The sequence below is a fragment of the Bufo bufo genome, chromosome 2, assembly GCF_905171765.1.
Source record: "Bufo bufo chromosome 2, aBufBuf1.1, whole genome shotgun sequence".
NCBI lineage: Eukaryota > Metazoa > Chordata > Amphibia > Anura > Bufonidae > Bufo > Bufo bufo.
The window spans coordinates 79501388-79519090 of NC_053390.1; the positions used below are offsets into that span (position 1 = coordinate 79501388).

At 43.9% G+C, this 17703-nt stretch overlaps 1 protein-coding gene across 1 annotated transcript in view; it reads right to left on the reverse strand.

The window, feature by feature from the left end:
* The window catches only part of ITGA1 (integrin subunit alpha 1), a 233803-nt gene that overhangs the window by 101660 nt on the left and 114440 nt on the right, over window positions 1–17703 (reverse strand). The window contains exon 9 of the mRNA XM_040421264.1: window positions 11574–11739. Within this exon, the coding sequence (XP_040277198.1) occupies window positions 11574–11739 (166 nt within the window). The remainder of the gene's footprint in view (window positions 1–11573; window positions 11740–17703) is intronic.

Here is a 17703-nt window from a genome sequence, read left to right on the forward strand (position 1 = left end):
AAAGAGCCCTTAGGGTGCGTTCAACTGACTGTATGTATTTTGCCGTCAGCCAAAAATACGGATGGCATCTGTGTGGCATCCATGTTGTATATGTTTTTGTTTGCGGATCCATTGTAACAATGCCTATTCTTGTCTGCAAAACACACCAGAATAGGTCATGTTCTATCTTTTTTGCGGGACTGTGGAATGGACATACAGATGTGGACAGCACATGGTGTGCTGTCCGCATTTTCGGCAGCCCTATTTAAAATGAATGGGTCAGTGTACAATTTGCATATAGTCCCGCAAAAAAGATGGAACATGTCCCATTTTTGTCTGTTTTGCGAACAAGAATAGTTACAATGGATCGGCAATAAAAAACAAAAACGGATGCAACATGGATGTCATCCGTATTTTTTGCAGATTTGCATTTTCCAAGCAGCAAAATGCATACGACTATGTGACTGCACCCCTAGGTCACCTGCACACGAGTGTGGGTGAACGCACATAAGATCTGCACAAATTTCTGCGTGGATTTCTGCGCGTTTCTGCACCATATCCACACCAAATCCGCAATTTATAACAGGGATTTTGGGTGCGGATTTGATGTGGTTTTGCCACAGATCTCATACTTCATTGGATAAAAGTGAAACCCGCAACTAAACCGCAAACGTAATTCACGTAATTGATATTTGGAAATCTGCACCGCATCTCAATTTTCTGCACTTTGATGGTACTGTACTACGCTGCGGTTTTTCTGCACGGTAGTCCGTGCATAAAAAACGCACATGTTCCTCAACACATTTCACAGTTTCTTCTGTAGAAAAGATAGGATAATTCAACCTCCTTTATGCAATTTCTGTTTCCTACTTTTCTACTATGGACACACTACTGTATACTGTCCAATAATGTTGTGTCTCTGAGGGTGTGTGCGCATCTGGAGCTGTAAAGCTCTGGAGATCTCTGCCTAGGACAGGACACTTCCTCTGAAATACAGGATCTATGAGGTTCAGCGTTTTCTATAAAAATAAACAAAATCCACCAGCACCCATGAGAAGAATGAAACCTCAGGCTTCTCAGAGCTTATCCCACTGACACGTGGGAAAAAGCTACTGTACCATCAAGAGATTGACGTCTGCTCCAAATACAGGACCACAAAGTCTACAGAGGAGCTCAAATGTATGTTTAAAAGGGTTTTCCAGGCTTTTTATATTGATTATTAGTGTTGAGCGAAGTTATGGAAAATTTGATTAGGCTGCTTCGCTGAATTTTACAAAAAAATTCACCTTGTGACGAATTACTTTGTCAAGAATCGCATTTCCTTGTAACTAGTGGGTGCAATGACAGGGAACAACGATTGCACCGCCCCCCGACATTGCACCCCCTCAGATACCGCGTTCATCGCTGATCACAGCATCTGAATAAAATAAAATCATACTTACCTCATCCATTTGATCACGAAGAGCCGGCTGCCACCATCTCGATTGAAGATCCACTTCGAAATCTTGCGCAGCCCGTGATGATGTCATTACGTCAGCCAGCGCGGTGATGTCATACGTCACCACAGGCGGGATCTTCAATCAAGATGGCAGCAGTGGGCTCTTTGCACTCAAATGGATGAGGTAATGCAATGAGCAGGATACGGGGTATACACACTGATGCCAAATTATGCAATGACTGGGTCAGGTGTAGATGATAGTCTATGTTTTGTAGTTGTTTGTGGCGCCAATTGCAGCGTGTGCAGGGTATTACCCCAGGGCCCTTCCAAGATGTTATAACTCACGCCCCAGGTTAGGAATGCCAGAGTGGTGTAATTGCCTATAATGTCTCTGTATGGTGATGATAATGGTGTCAACGGTGTCTCCTACCTGGACACGGCTGGACTCCTGGCTCACTTGTAATAAATTTAGTGTATTGATAGGAGGAGTAATAGAGGGATTTTGCAGCAGAAATTGATGTCCAGACCTTTGGTAAAGCTTGCAGGAGAGAACGTCTGCTTAGTAGCTCTAAAACGGTGGCAGGAATTTGGCTTCTGCACTTCTTTATGTCTTCTTCTTTATGGGGACGGACTAGCTGAGGAGGAATATGGCTTCTCCTGGGTCTCTGGACTTTACTCACAGTTATATTCTCAGGGGATGCTTTCTTCCTGGAACTGGAGGTTGTCTGCGGTTTCTGTCATTCAGCTGAGGCTGCAGGGCTCAGGCTGGGGGTTGTGATCAATGTCTCAGCCGAGACAAGATTCTGGCTTTGTTTCCTATATCGGGGAGCTCCTAACACACACACCCTACCCCTAGCAGGGGCTGGGCTGCACTCCTTTCTAACTTCCTTCTCCACGCACGGTGTAGGCTGTGGGAATAGTCCACACCTTCACAGAGGGGGAGTTAAGATGGAATGAACCATTCCAGCTTAGAAATACTAAATTGAAATAACTCCTTACCAACAAATTGCTGCCACCTGCTGGTGAACATGTAAATTACAACAATAATCTACATTTAACATGGTTTATGCACATTTGTTAATGACATATTGTAAAATCATATCAGATGACAAGGTAAAGGCTCTTAGGAGATAGTAGCAGGGTAGAGGCGTGTAGTAACACAACTCTGGGGTGTTACAGTAAGTATGATTTTTTTGTATTATTTGTCACCCAATTTCAGGGAAAATTGATTAGTTACTACGAAGCACGCTGAAATTCACCTTTGCGGTGAATCAAATTTTCCCTAAAATTCAGATCGAAGTTCACTTCGTGCACTTTGATTCGCTCGACACTATTGATGACCTATCCTCAGGATAGGTCATTAATATTAGATTGGAGGGGTCTGACATCCCAGACCCCCACCAATCAGCTGTATGAAGAGAAGGCACTCACCATGTGCGTGTGGCATCTCTTGTCTCTCTTGTTGCTCTCTGTAGACATAGCAGCAGTGAGCAGGAAGAGAGACTGGAGACGGCATGCGCGCATAGCACGCTTCCGTTTTGTCCCTATTCATTGTCAATGGGGGCAAAGCGGAACTGAACAGAACGGAATGCTCCAAAATGCATTCTATTCCGTTCTCATACCGGAGAGCAAACCGCAGCAAGCTGTGGTTTTCTGTGCAGCATGGGATGAGGAGCAAAACGAATCCTGACACACAATGCAAGTCAATGGGGCCGGATCTATTTTCTCGGACACAATAGACAATAGATTCATCCCCCATTGACTTTCAATGGTGTTCATGACGGATACATCATTGCTATTTTAAAGATAATACAAGCAGATCCATTTATAACGGATGCAGACGGTTGTATTATCAGAACGGAAGCGTTTTTGCTAATCCCTCCTGGATCAGGCAATAATTCAAGTGTGAAAGTAGCCTTATGTACTAGAAACCACCCAGAAGTTACTCAGTTTTAGAAACTACACCCCTCAAATTATTCAAAACTAATTTACAAACATTATTAACCATTTACATGTTTCACAAGACTTAAAGGAAATTGGAGGCAACATTTTTAACAACTCGGCGTAACATAAATTTTGTTGTAGTACCAGTGGTATGATCATTTTTCCTAAGCTGTTTTCAGCAGGAAAGTGCAAGGCCGTGTGTTGTTCATGCTACTGCGCGCAGCCTGCGTTGCCTAAATGTGATACCATGGCCTGTAGCATCTCCAGACTCATCTCACATTGACACTTTCTGGGACTTCATTGTTTGGCAATTGCAAAGGCAGCTGCCAGCAGCAGATCTTGATGATTTGTGTGCATTCAGTATGGTATAACATTCCTCAGACAATTATTATTAATCTCATTAATAGCATGGCAAGGTGTTTAACCCTTTCTACCACGGGCCAGTTTTCACCTTCCTGCCCAGGCCATTTTTTGAAAATCTGACACGTGTCACTTCATGTGGTAATAACTTTTGAACACTTACTTATCCAGGCCATTCTGAGACTTTTTTCTTATGACACATTGTACTTCATATTTTTCCTTTATTTATAAAAAAAAATCCCAAATTTACCAAAATTTTAAAAAAATTCATAATTTTCTAAATTTTAATTTCTCTACTTTTAAGACAGATAATAATGCCTCATAAAATAGATATCAGTCATCATTCCCCACATGTCTGCTTTATGTTGGCATCATTTTGTAAATGTCATTTAATTTTTTTTAAAAGGCTTAGAAGTTTAGAAGCCATTTTTCAAATTTTCAACAAAATTTTCTAAATCATTTTTTTAAGCACCAATTCAGTTACATAATGTGGGGCTTACATAATGGAAACCACCCATAAATGATGCCATTTTATAAACTACACCCCTCAAATTATTCAAAACTTATGTTACAAACTTTGTTAACCTTTTACGTGTTCCACAAGAATTAAAGGAAAATGGAGGCGAAATTTCATTTTTTATGCAGATTTTTTATGTTAATCAATTTTTTTCTTGCAACACAGCAAGGGTCAACAGCAAACTAAACCTCAATATGCATTACTCTGATTCTGCAGTTTACAGAAATACTCCATAGATGGTGGTAAACTGCTCTATGGGCACCTTGCAGTTGTCAGAAGGAAAGGAGCGCCATATGGATTTTGGAGGCAGATTTTGCTAGAATGGTTTTTGTGCACCATTTTGTATTTGAAGAGACCCTAAAATACCCCTACAGTGGAAACCCTCAAAAAGTGAGGGGGCTAATTTTTTGCGGGATAAGGTGACCTTTTCATTGGTACCATTTTAAGGTACATAAGACTTTTTGATTGCTTGGTATTACACTTTTTGTGAGGCAAGGTGAAAAAAGCATTTTTTTTTACAGTATTCACATAATGTGATATTTTTATAGAGCAGGTTTTTACAAATGCGGTGATACCAAATATGTCTATCATTTTTGTTCAGTTTTACACAGTAAATGCATTTTTGAGCAGAATTAAAACTTGTTTTAGTGTTGCCATTTTCAGAGTGCCATATTTATTTATTTTTTTGGACGATTGTCTTAGGTAGGATCTAATTTTTTGCAGGATGAGATGATGGTTTGATTGCTACCATTTTGGGTTAAATACGCTTTTTTGATCGCTTGGTATTACACTTTTTGTAAAGGGAAGGCTGTTTTGGCCCTTTTTTTTTACTGCATTCACCTGACAGGGTGGATCATGTCATTTTTTTTTTTTTTTGAGGCGGTCGATTTTTTAAAATTTTAAAATTACTTAATTATGGGAAAAGAACGCTTTTTTTTAACTTGAAACTTTATTTTTTTATTATGCAAAACTTTATTTTAACTTTTTTTTGTGCTTCCCCCCCCCCCACAACTTTTGGGGGTCTGATCCCCCGTACAATGCATTACAATACTTCAGTATTGTAATGCATTGGATGTGAGTGTACACTTACAGCCTTCCTGCCTGTGAGATCCAGGGGTCTGAATCTCACAGGCTTACATGAAAGGCAGCCCCGATGCCGCTGGAATGCATCGGGCTGGCTTCCCTACCATCGGGTCCCGGTCAGCGCGGGGACCCAATGGGGAAGGGGAGGGAGCTCCCTCCACAAACCTTGCACATGCCGCGGTCAGCGCTGACCGAGGCATAGTGAGGGTTAATGCGCCGGCATCAGTGTTTTCACCAATGCCGGCGCATACAGCAGGGGTCTGGCTAACGGGAACAGCCAGTCCCCTGCAGCTGGTCGGACAGTAATGGACAGTGGGGGTGGTTCCACTGTGCCAACTCACCGGTTTGACTTTGGGCTATTCCTGAGGAAGTTGTCCTGGCATTCCCTTAGTTTTAACCCTTGTACAGGGATATGGTCTTTGCTGCAGGGGAGATGCCTGGTCACTACCTCTTGGAATAATCCCAGTTTAGTTGGAAGCTGACCCACAGGGGTCAGAGATGCACCAAGGGATCAGGCAATGCTTGTAGTCAGGAAACGGGTTGAGGTCAGGGCAGGCAGAGTTCATGCGCATCTGAGAAACAAGTCTGAGGTCAGGGCAGGCAGCTGAGGGTCAATATGGCAAACAGGCATAAGTCAGGACAGGCAGCGGAAGGTTAAAGTCAGTAAACAAGTAGAGATCGTTACACAGGTAGACAAACTCAGGGCCGGCCTTTGGGGTGTGCAAGCTGTGCGGCCGCACGGGGCGCCATGGCAACAGGGGCGCCCGACTGCCATAAACACCACACATTGGGCAGGGTCTAATTGAGGGGGCAGAGGACTGGGTAAGGGTGACACTGGGAATGATTAAGAAGGGCAGGGGACTGGGTAAAGGTGACAGGGTGTGATTAAGGGGGGCAGGGGACTGGCTCTGGGTGACACCGGGTATGATTAATGGGGGCAGGAGACTGGCTATGGGTGACACTGGGTATGATTGTACTTGTTTGCACTTGCACTTAAATTATCTGTAATAAAAAAAAAATGTTTGTTACAAAGATTGTTTTCCTCTTTGTGTATGTTTAGGTGAATCGGTCGGGGGGGGGGGGGGGGGGCACCACAAGATTAGCTCGCACAGGGCGCCTGAACACCTAAGGCCAGCCCTGGACAAACTGAATAAGTGCACCTTCACTAGGACTAGCAAACACTAGAATATCTAAAGCTTAGGCACCTCTCCCTTGGGAATGGTACCTAAAGTACCGACAGGTGTCCATCCATTGGCTGTCAGAGATTGGAACAATTGAACAATTGTGTACTGGCCCTTTTAAGAGCCAGGGAGCATGCACATGCACCCTAGAGAACATAGGATTCCAGTGGCCAGTCGTGATGCTGGAGAGCAGAGAAGAACCAGAAGAACCCATGTGTGGGGCAGGAAAAAGGTGAGCAATGTGGCGCCCCTGCCTCCGGATAGTTGGACAGCAGTAGGCAAAGAGCCCTACCATGACAGTGGAACTGATACCCAATATTAAATAAATTGATTAAATGTTTTGAATATTCAGTTTCCATTTTATTGATGATCCTGTGATTTCCATAATTCCATGACTTTTCCTTTTTTGCTAATTCAATGTTGTGAAGTGTATACTACTAAAAGAAAGACAATGTTTTCCAACATGGTCTCCTGAAACTGGTTTTGATATACAACATGCTAAACACATTCTAAAAAATAAAAATTTAATGAGGGGCTCACACAAAGAACGTAATGGGTGTTGGAGGGTTCATTATCAATTTGGGTCACCTAATCCCAATTGATTAAAAAAAGAGAATTGATAAAAAAAGAGATAGGCACTCCTCCTTCTGCAATGTATGTAGGACAAGGAAAATTTGTAGATTTTTTTTATTATAAACCCGCCCAAAAAATACATAAAAATAAAAAAATTGGCATGATCCAATATTGCACTTAATAGTAAATTCATATATTAAATTCATGAAATATTGTCCCCAAAATATCACTTAATAACGTAGCATATAAGAGTAATTCATACATTGAGGTAATAAATAATGATCGACATAGCCATACAATCATGCAATACATAGTTGTAAATAATTGATTTGATGTACAATCTATGATTAGAATCTCTTGTAATTAATATCCTGAAAACATGATTAGTCGAGGTGTCTTATAATTATTATCTAGAAAATATGTCTATTGTTTTGTGTCCATGATTGATCCTCCTAGTGATAGAAATAGTGATAGATAGTGATTTGCACTTATATGCTACGTTATTAAGCAATATTTTGGGGACACTATTTCATTAATTTAATATGTGAATTTGCTATTACTATTACGTGCAATATTGGATCATGCAAATCTTTTAATTTTTATATTTTTTATGTATTTTATTTTGGGTTTATAATAGAAAAAAAATTCTACAAATTTTCCTTGTCCTACATACATTGCAGAAGGAGGAGTGCCTATCTCTTTTTTTATCACATTCTAAAAAATAATAACAAATAGTAGACCCCCTAAATTATAATATGAGATAAATAGATAGATTAGATCTATATACCAGCATCAGAGGACCTTACAAGGAGGAGGTATAAGAGGAGAGGACTACAACTCCCATCATGTCCAGGTCGTTATTATGGGATATCAGAGGACATTTCAGGGAGGAGGTATAAGATGAAAGGGCTACAACTCCAAGCATGTCCAGGCTCATATTATGTGATATCAGAGGAGCTTACAGAGGGGGTATAAGAGAAGAAAACTACAACTCCCAGAATGTCCAGGCCATTATTATGAGATATCAGAGGACAGTTCAGAGAGGGAGTAAAAGAGGAGAGGACTACAACTCCCAGACATTGTTGGTAATTTATAAATCCTGGCCAGACAATTTTTTAGGTCCCAGAAAGAGGACATTTACAGGAAAAAGAAGATGTATGGTCACCCTAAGACTAGATAGATAGATAGATAGATAGATAGATAGGATAGAAAAAAAAACTGAACTACTAAAACTGAATTTCCCAGGGCCTTCTCTAATTTGCTTCCTGCAAAGAAAGCTTCTCAGTTACTCCACAAGTCCCCTGGGATCTGCGTATAGTAAAGCATAAGCAAATATCCTTTCTAAAGAACACATGATTTTGTTCTCCATCATGAACACTTAGTAGATTTCTGAATAATGACATAATGCATGTGTCTGTGAAGATAAATAGATATACAAAAAAAATATGAGATGGATAGATACAGATTTAGCTGAGGTAAAATTGACCCTGATAACGCTGGTAACACATGTCAAAAGCCATTGAAATACATTGCAAGAGTTAACCTTTTTGTGCCATTTTTTACTTAATGCTTAAGCCATCAAGTTTAGCTCAGCTGCATCTGTAGATAGATGGATAGATAGATAGATATGAAGAGATCAGTGGCGGATTATAATTGGGGCGTTGCTGAGGGGGCCCAACGCCGACCCAAATGCCCACAAACTACGGGAGCGCATAGTTCCCTGCCCCGCCGATGTCCGCCGATCACCGCCATAGGCTTCAGGCCTAGTAGGCCTGAAGCCTAGGCGGTAGTAAAATCCCGGCGCAGGCGGGCGTGATGACGTCATCGCACCGCGCCTGTGCCCGGACGCAGCACACTGACGTGTGTGCGCAGTGCGCCTGCACAATCGATGAGTGAGTGCCGACTGGGACACAGGTAAGTATTAGCTTTTTTTTTTTTTTTTTTGTGTGCCAACTGCCAACTTTGGGGTACATTACTGAAGAGACAGTGGGGGGCAAACTACTATGTGGGGGCAAATTACTAGTGTGGGGGAAATTAGTACTCTGGGGGCAGTGTGGGGGACAATTAATACTGTGGGGGCAAATTACTACCATGGGGGGAATTAATACTGTGAGGGCAGTGTGAAGAAATTAATACTGTGGGGGCAGTGTGGAGAAATTAATACTGTGGGGGCAGTGTGCGGGGAAAATTACTTAATGGATGGCAGTGTGGGGGGCAAATTAATGGATGGCTGTGTCGGGGCAAATTATCTAATGGGGGGCAGTGTGGGGGGAAAATTACTTAATGAAGGGCAGTGTGGGGGCAAATTACTATATTGATGGCAGTGTCAGGGCAAATTACTTAATGAAGGGCAGTGTGGGGGCAAATTACTTAATGGATGGCAGTGTGGGGGCAAATTACTATATGGATGGCAGTGTGGGGGCAAATTACCTAATGGATGGCAGTGCCAGGGCAAATAATCTAATGGGGGGCAGTGTGTGGGGTTATTACATGATGGGGGCAGTGTGGGGGGGCAAATTACTTTGTGGGGAAAATTACTATATGGAGCAGTGTGGGGGAAATTACTCTATGGAGCAGTGTGCGGGAAATTACGATATGGGTGCAGTGTGGGGGAAATTACTATATGGGAGCAGTGTGGGGAAAATTACCATATGGGGTAGTGTGGGGATATTATAACTATATGGGGGTAGTGTGGGGAAATTATTACTATATGGGGGCAGTGTGGGGGAAATTACTATATGGGGTAGTGTGGGGGAAATTACTGTATGGGGATAGTGTGGGGGAAATTACTATATAGGACTCCTATATAGTAATTTCCCCCACACTATCCCCATACAGTAGTTTCCCCCACACTACTCCCATATAGTAATTTCACCCACACTGCCCCCATATAGTAATAATTTCCCCACATTACCCCAATATAGTAATAATTTCCCCACACTACCCCATATAGTAATTTCCCCCACACTGCTCCTATAATAGGAGCAGTGTGGGGGAAATTACTGTATAGGAGCAGTGTGGGGGAAATTACTATATAGGAGCAGTGTGGGGGAAATTACTATATAGGAGCAGTGTGGGGGGAATTACTATATGGGGGCAGTGTGGGGGAAATTACTATATGGGGCAGTGTGGGGGAAATTACTATATGGGGTAGTGTGGGGGAAATTACTGTATGGGGCAGTGTGGGGGAAATTACTATATAGTAGCAGCGTGAGGGAAATTAATGTGTGGGGGCAGTGTGGGGGCGTTTCTATTAGGGGACGTTATTTTTGGGGACACTATACAGGCATTATTACCTGGAGCACAATATAGGGTGTTATTATTACTGGGGGCACTTTAGGTGCTATTATAATTGCTGTAGACACTATAGGGACCTTTGGGGTAATTTATCAAACTGGTGTAAGGTAGAACTGGGTTAGTTACCCATTGCAACAGATTTCACCTTTCATTTTTGACAGCTTCTTTGGAAATTAAAGGTGTAATCTGATTGATTGCTGTAGGCACCTAAGCCAGTTGTACTTTACACCAGTTTGATAAATGACCCCAATTATGAGAACTCTAACATGTCTGTGTAACAAACTCTGCAGAGACGAGATGCGGCTGAAATAATTTGTCATGGTGGTCTGGGTCAAACGGCGGAGAAGAGGAAAGAGAAGATCTACATGACAGGAGAAGTCACTGGATGTAACAGGTAGGTGGTGCTGTATTCCCCTATATGTAGAGCTGGCTTACTACTGTGACCTGTGTCTCATCTTCTCCTCCAAGTCTTTTTTTATCATAATCATATGTATTTTAAATTTGGCAACTAAAATTTTAATTTGTCACTTGCAGTCCTATGTAACAGCCCAGATAACAGTGATAGCTTTCTGTGTACAGATAATGTAGTAGATGTCCCATGCAGTCCTATGTAACACCCCACATAACACAATAGTTCACTGTGCTATGTGGGGTGTTACATAGAACTGCAGGTAACATCGATGAGATCTGTACTCAGAGAGTTATGAGATGGTGGGGGTCCGACTCCAGCACCCCCACCAATCAGCTGTTTGAGGAGACCGCGATGTTAAAGTGAGTGCCGCAGCCTCTTTGCTCCTTACCAAGCACAGGGCTGTCCATTTGATAGCACTTCACTTGGTATTGCAGTTCAGACCCAATCACTCAGATGAGACAGAGCTGCACCTAGACCAAGTGAACGATGTCATATGGCCTAGGAAGAAACTTTGGCGCTTATGAAGCACCACAGCTGCCCGAATTGGGTAGACAGCCCCGGTCCTATCATGCACTTAATCCATCCCTGGAATAGATAGATAGATTGATAGATAGATGCAATCAATCTGACAGGGAGGATCGGAGTGGCAGTGTTTGATCTTGGAAAAAACCCTTAACTAAACTATTAATTAACAGGAATGCCACTAGATGTTGTTTATTATTTAGTTACAAGATACAAGGCACCATATATCTAGTATATATACAGTATATATATATATATATATATTACCTTCTAGAGCAAATATCCTTTCTCCCAGTGATTCCACGATGGTTGACAAGGCCAGCTCTTCGGAGACATTAAAGAAATGTTTTTCTTTCGGTTCACTTGCGATGGAAAGTATCTCGTTGACCAGCTTCTCTGTGCTGATGTTCCCTCTGTTGTAGCTTCCAAGAATCTAAAATGATAATTAGAGATGAGCGAAGTTTTGGAAAATTCGATTCAGCTGGTTGGCCGAATTTTACAAAAAAATTTGCTTCTTGACTAATCACTTTGTCACGAAGCGCATTTCTTTGTAAGTAGTGGGTGCAATGACATGGAGCGGCGATTGCTCCGCTCCCCGTCATTGTACCCCTCAGATGCCGCGTTCAAACATGATAGCGGCATCTGATGTATATAACACTGTGTAAAATAAAAAAAATTAAAATAAATAAATCATACTTTCCTGATCCATTTGCTTGCAACAGGCCAGCCGCCGGGATCTTGCTTGAAGATTCAGCGTGAAATCTCGGATGGCCCTAGATGACGTCATTATGCCGTCCGGCGTGGTTACGTCACTGTGCATGGGATTTCGGACGAGATCTTTAAGCAAGATGGTGGCGGCCGGCCCATCGCGAGCAAATGGATCAGGTAAGTATGATTCCCCCCCCCCCCAGTATTTCAGGTTAAATCGATTCGCTACCACGAAGCACGAGGAAATTCGACTTTGCAGCAAATCTAATTTATCCTGAAATTCGGATCGAAGTCCACTTTTTGGAATTTGATTCGTTCAACACTAGTTATAATGCAATAATGTAAACAGCAATTCTCACTATTGTAGTCAAATATACGCTTACACGGGGAATGCTATCAATGACTAATAGATACATATTATATTGAATATATATATTGAATTATATTATTAGAATCTTTATTATTTTATTATTTTATTATATTGAACTATATTGAACTATTATATTGAATTATATTAAATTATTATTATCATTTTATTCTATTCTATTTTATTTTATATTATATTTATATTATACTAGCTGAAGAACCCGGCTTCACACGGGTATATTTCATCTATTTTATTTAATGTTTGTGTGTGTTGTTAAAAGATATTGACAGTATCCACTATAACAGTCACATCTACAGTACCCCAGCCCCCTTAACAGTGACCTCCACAGCCCTCAACCCCTTAACACTGACCCCCCCGCAGGTGCCGCGTCTCCTTAAAATGGGACCTCCACAGTAGCCCACCCCCTTCACTTTGACCTTCACAGCAGCCTGCTGTCACGGCACGGTGTGGGTAGTAAACTCTACACCAAACACAAGAGGGAAGGGAAAAGGTGCTAGGCCTGGAAACTAGGGAAATAGGAAAGGTCACCAGCTAGTGAATCCCTAAACCGAGCCCTGACTACTATCAGTATGAACAGATCTAGATGGTAGGATTGTTTATACGCAGGAACCTAGAGCCCTATCTGACCCTAAAGGGCCCTGGAAATAGTGTCAGGACAAAGAAGTCCTGTTCCTTCCAAGCTGAAGGAACAGGAGACTCCCTCAGGCCTAATAACAAAAAGATAGGGGAATCCAACAAATAAGAAATAAGGAAAAGACACTTAACTCCGAAGTACATGGAAGAGCAGGAACTCAGAGGAGAACCAACACCAGCACTTCGACAACCAAAAAGGAGCTATCAACCGCAGAGCATGATGGGTGAGACCAGATTAAATAGAGGAGTAGGAATGACCACTTAAGCTACACCTGAGACAAGAGGTGTGGTCATACCCAGCAACAACACAGAAACAAGTAAAACCAAAGAGGTTATCAGATCGCATCACGTACAGCCAATCTCTTAGATCTTCTGACCCTTGTCACGGGAGAGACCGTGACACATGCCCCTTTAACAGTGAGTTCCACAGCACCCCACCCCCTTGACAGTGACCTCCACAGGGGCCTGCCCCTTTAATAGTAACATCCACAGTGCCCTTCCCTTTAACAGTGACCTCCACGGCGGTCGCCCCTTTATCAATGACCTCCACAGTATCCTGTCTCCTTAACAGTGATTTACACAATAACCCGCCCCCTTAACAGTGACCTTCACAGAGCTCCGTTCCCTTAAAATGTGACCTCCACAACACCCCGCCCCTTAACAGTGACCTCTACAGCACCCTGCCCCTTAAGACAGCCTCCATAGCTGACCGTCCCCTTAACTGTGACCTCTTCAGTTCCCTGCCCCCTTAACAGAGACCTCAACAGCACCCGCCCCATTAACAGTGACCTCCACAGCATTCCGCCCCCTTAAGTGACCTCCACAGTGGCACGCCCCTTTAACAGGGACCTCCACAGCGGCCACCCCTTTATTAGTGACCTCCACAGTACCCCTTCTCCTTAACAGTGATTTTCACAACACCCCACCCCTTAACACTGGCCTCTACAGAAATCTGCCACTTAACACTGACCTCCATAGTGGACCGTCCCCTTAATTGTGACCTCCACAGCAGCCCTTCCCCTAGAGTGGCCAGAGGTCCAGTTTTAGGCTGGACAGTCAGGCTTTCAGACTCCCTGTCCTCTATCCGGCGCAGGGCCTTGATGGACACAGGGATGCCCTTTTGAACAGCTCACTCTCAGACAGCAGCACTGTGCTGTCTAAGCGTAAGCTGCAGGGAGAAAGTCACCCTCCCTCTTACCCCTGAAGCTGACAGAAGTTGATTTTTACCTTCATTTTTTCAATCCCCATTGGCTGCGGAGTAGGAGGGGGCATGCCCTAACCGGGTCAGGGGCGTGGCTTAGCCAGACCTGGGGCAGGGTTTATAAGTCTGTCTTTTGAGAGTAGCCTGAATGGCCACCCTACCTGCCCCCTGAACTGTGGCCTCCACAGCACTCTGCACCCTTAACAGTGTCATCCACAGAGCCCTGCCCCTTTAAAGAAAATCTGTCACCAGGATAAATGCTATTGAAGTAAAGCCATAGCTTAATAGCACTTAGTACCTTATTTCCAGATGTGCCTTTTTTTTAGTAATAGATGTTTTTATCCTCTGAAAATCTAGTTTATTTGGTATGCAAATGAGCCAGTAAGGTGCTCAGAGGGGCGTCACTCTTGCAGGAAGGAGCCCAGGTACACCTCCTGCTAGTGCCCAAGCCCACCTTCATGCTGGGAGCATGGAAAAGGGGAAAGAGTTATGGCTTGAAAGTGATGTAGGAGGGGTGGGTGGAGACATTGTGGCAGGAGGCATGCCTGGGCTCCTTCCTGCGAGAATGATGCCCATCTGGGCACCTTACTGGCTCATTTGCATACCAAATAAACTGGATTTTCAGAGGATAAAAACATCTATTGCTGAAACAAAAGGCACATCTGGAAATACGGTACTAAGTGCTATTAGGCTATACATCAATAGCAATTATCCTGGTGACAGATTTCCTTTAAAGCTGACCTATAGCAGTGAAGATAAATGGCTGGGTTGTTATGGCAACCTGGAGTAAAACTGTATGTGATGGCTAACGGCCTGCGAGCTTCTATTGGCTGATAAGGGTCATGTGACCAAGCTTCTATTGGCTAATGCATTTTTAGGGAATATCTCGGGAACGGAACGTCCTAGAGAGCTGAGACCCGGTCTAAAACCTGATGTAGCTGTGTGACAAATTTTGTGATTGTAAATGCGACAGTAAGGATTCCTTTAGCGGACATACATACACATACACTCAGCTTTATATATTAGACTAGCTGAAAGACCCGGCTTCGCTCAGGTATATTTAATCTATTTAATTTAATGTTTGTGTGTGTGTTGTTAAAAGATATCAACACTATCCACTATAACAGTGACATCTACAGCACCCCACCCCCAAAACAGTGACCTCCATAGCCCCCCACCCCTTAACACTGACCCCCCCCCACAGTGCCACGTCCCTTAAAATTGGACCTCCACAGCAGCCCACCCCTTTAACTTTGACCTTTACAGCAGCCTTCCCCTTTAACAGTAACTTTTACAGCATACCACCCCCTTGACAGTGACCTCCACAGGGGCCTGCCCCCTTAACCACCTCCGGACCGCTGTACGCACAGACGCGTCCTGGAGGTGGTTGATTCATTCCTCCTGGACGCGCCGGCGCGTCCTCTCGCGAGACGCGAGATTTCCTGTGAACGCGCGCACACAGGCGCGCGCGCTCACAGGAACGGAAGGTAAGAGAGTTGATCTCCAGCCTGCCAGCGGCGATCGTTCGCTGGCAGGCTGGAGATGTGTTTTTTTTAACCCCTAACAGGTATATTAGACGCTGTTTTGATAACAGCGTCTAATATACCTGCTACCTGGTCCTCTGGTGGTCCCATTTGTTTGGATCGACCACCAGAGGACACAGGTAGCTCAGTAAAGTCCCACCAAGCACCACTACACTACACTACACCCCCCCCCGTCACTTATTAACCCCTTATTAGCCCCTGATCACCCCTAATCACCCCATATAGACTCCCTGATCACCCCCCTGTCATTGATTACCCCCCTGTCATTGATCAACCCCCTGTAAAGCTCCATTCAGATGTCCGCATGATTTTTACGGATCCACTGATAGATGGATCGGATCCGCAAAACGCATCCGGACGTCTGAATGAAGCCTTACAGGGGCATGATCAATGACTGTGGTTATCACCCCATATAGACTCCCTGATCACCCCCCTGTCATTGATCACCCCCCTGTCATTGATTACCCCCCTGTAAAGCTCCATTCAGACGTCCGCATGATTTTTACGGATCCACTGATAGATGGATCGGATCCGCAAAACGCATCCGGACGTCTGAATGAAGCCTTACAGGGGCATGATCAATGACTGTGGTGATCACCCCATATAGACTCCCTGATCACCCCCCTGTAAAGCTCCATTCAGATGTCCGCATGATTTTTACGGATCCACTGATAGATGGATCGGATCCGCAAAACGCATCCGGACGTCTGAATGAAGCCTTACAGGGGCATGATCAATGACTGTGGTTATCACCCCATATAGACTCCCTGATCACCCCCCTGTCATTGATCACCCCCCTGTCATTGATTACCCCCCTGTAAAGCTCCATTCAGACGTCCGCATGATTTTTACGGATCCACTGATAGATGGATCGGATCCGCAAAACGCATCCGGACGTCTGAATGAAGCCTTACAGGGGCATGATCAATGACTGTGGTGATCACCCCATATAGACTCCCTGATCACCCCCCTGTCATTGATTACCCCCCTGTCATTGATCACCCCCCTGTAAAGCTCCATTCAGACGTCCGCATGATTTTTACGGATCCACTGATAGATGGATCGGATCCGCAAAACGCATCCGGACGTCTGAATGAAGCCTTACAGGGGCATGATCAATGACTGTGGTTATCACCCCATATAGACTCCCTGATCACCCCCCTGTCATTGATTACCCCCCTGTAAAGCTCCATTCAGACGTCCGCATGATTTTTACGGATCCACTGATAGATGGATCGGATCCGCAAAACGCATCCGGACGTCTGAATGAAGCCTTACAGGGGCATGATCAATGACTGTGGTGATCACCCCATATAGACTCCCTGATCACCCCCCTGTCATTGATTACCCCCCTGTCATTGATCACCCCCCTGTAAAGCTCCATTCAGACGTCCGCATGATTTTTACGGATCCACTGATGGATGGATCGGATCCGCAAAACGCATCCGGACGTCTGAATGAAGCCTTACACGGGCGTGATAAATGACTGTGGTTATCACCCCATATAGACTCCCTGATCACCCCCCTGTCATTGATCACCACCCCTGTCATTGATCACCCCCCCTGTCATTGATCACCCCCCCTGTCATTGATCACCCCCCTGTTATTGATCAACCCCCTGTCATTGATCAACCCCCCTGTCATTGATCAACCCCCCTGTCATTGATCACCCCCCTGTCATTGATCACCCCCCTGTAAGGCTCCATTCAGACATTTTTTTGGCCCAAGTTAGCGGAATTATTTTTTTTTTTTCTTACAAAGTCTCATATTCCACTAACTTGTGACAAAAAATAAAATCTCACATGAACTCACCATACCCCTCACGGAATCCAAATGCGTAAAAATTTTTAGACATTTATATTCCAGACTTCTTCTCACGCTTTAGGGCCCCTAGAATGCCAGGGCAGTATAAATACCCCACAT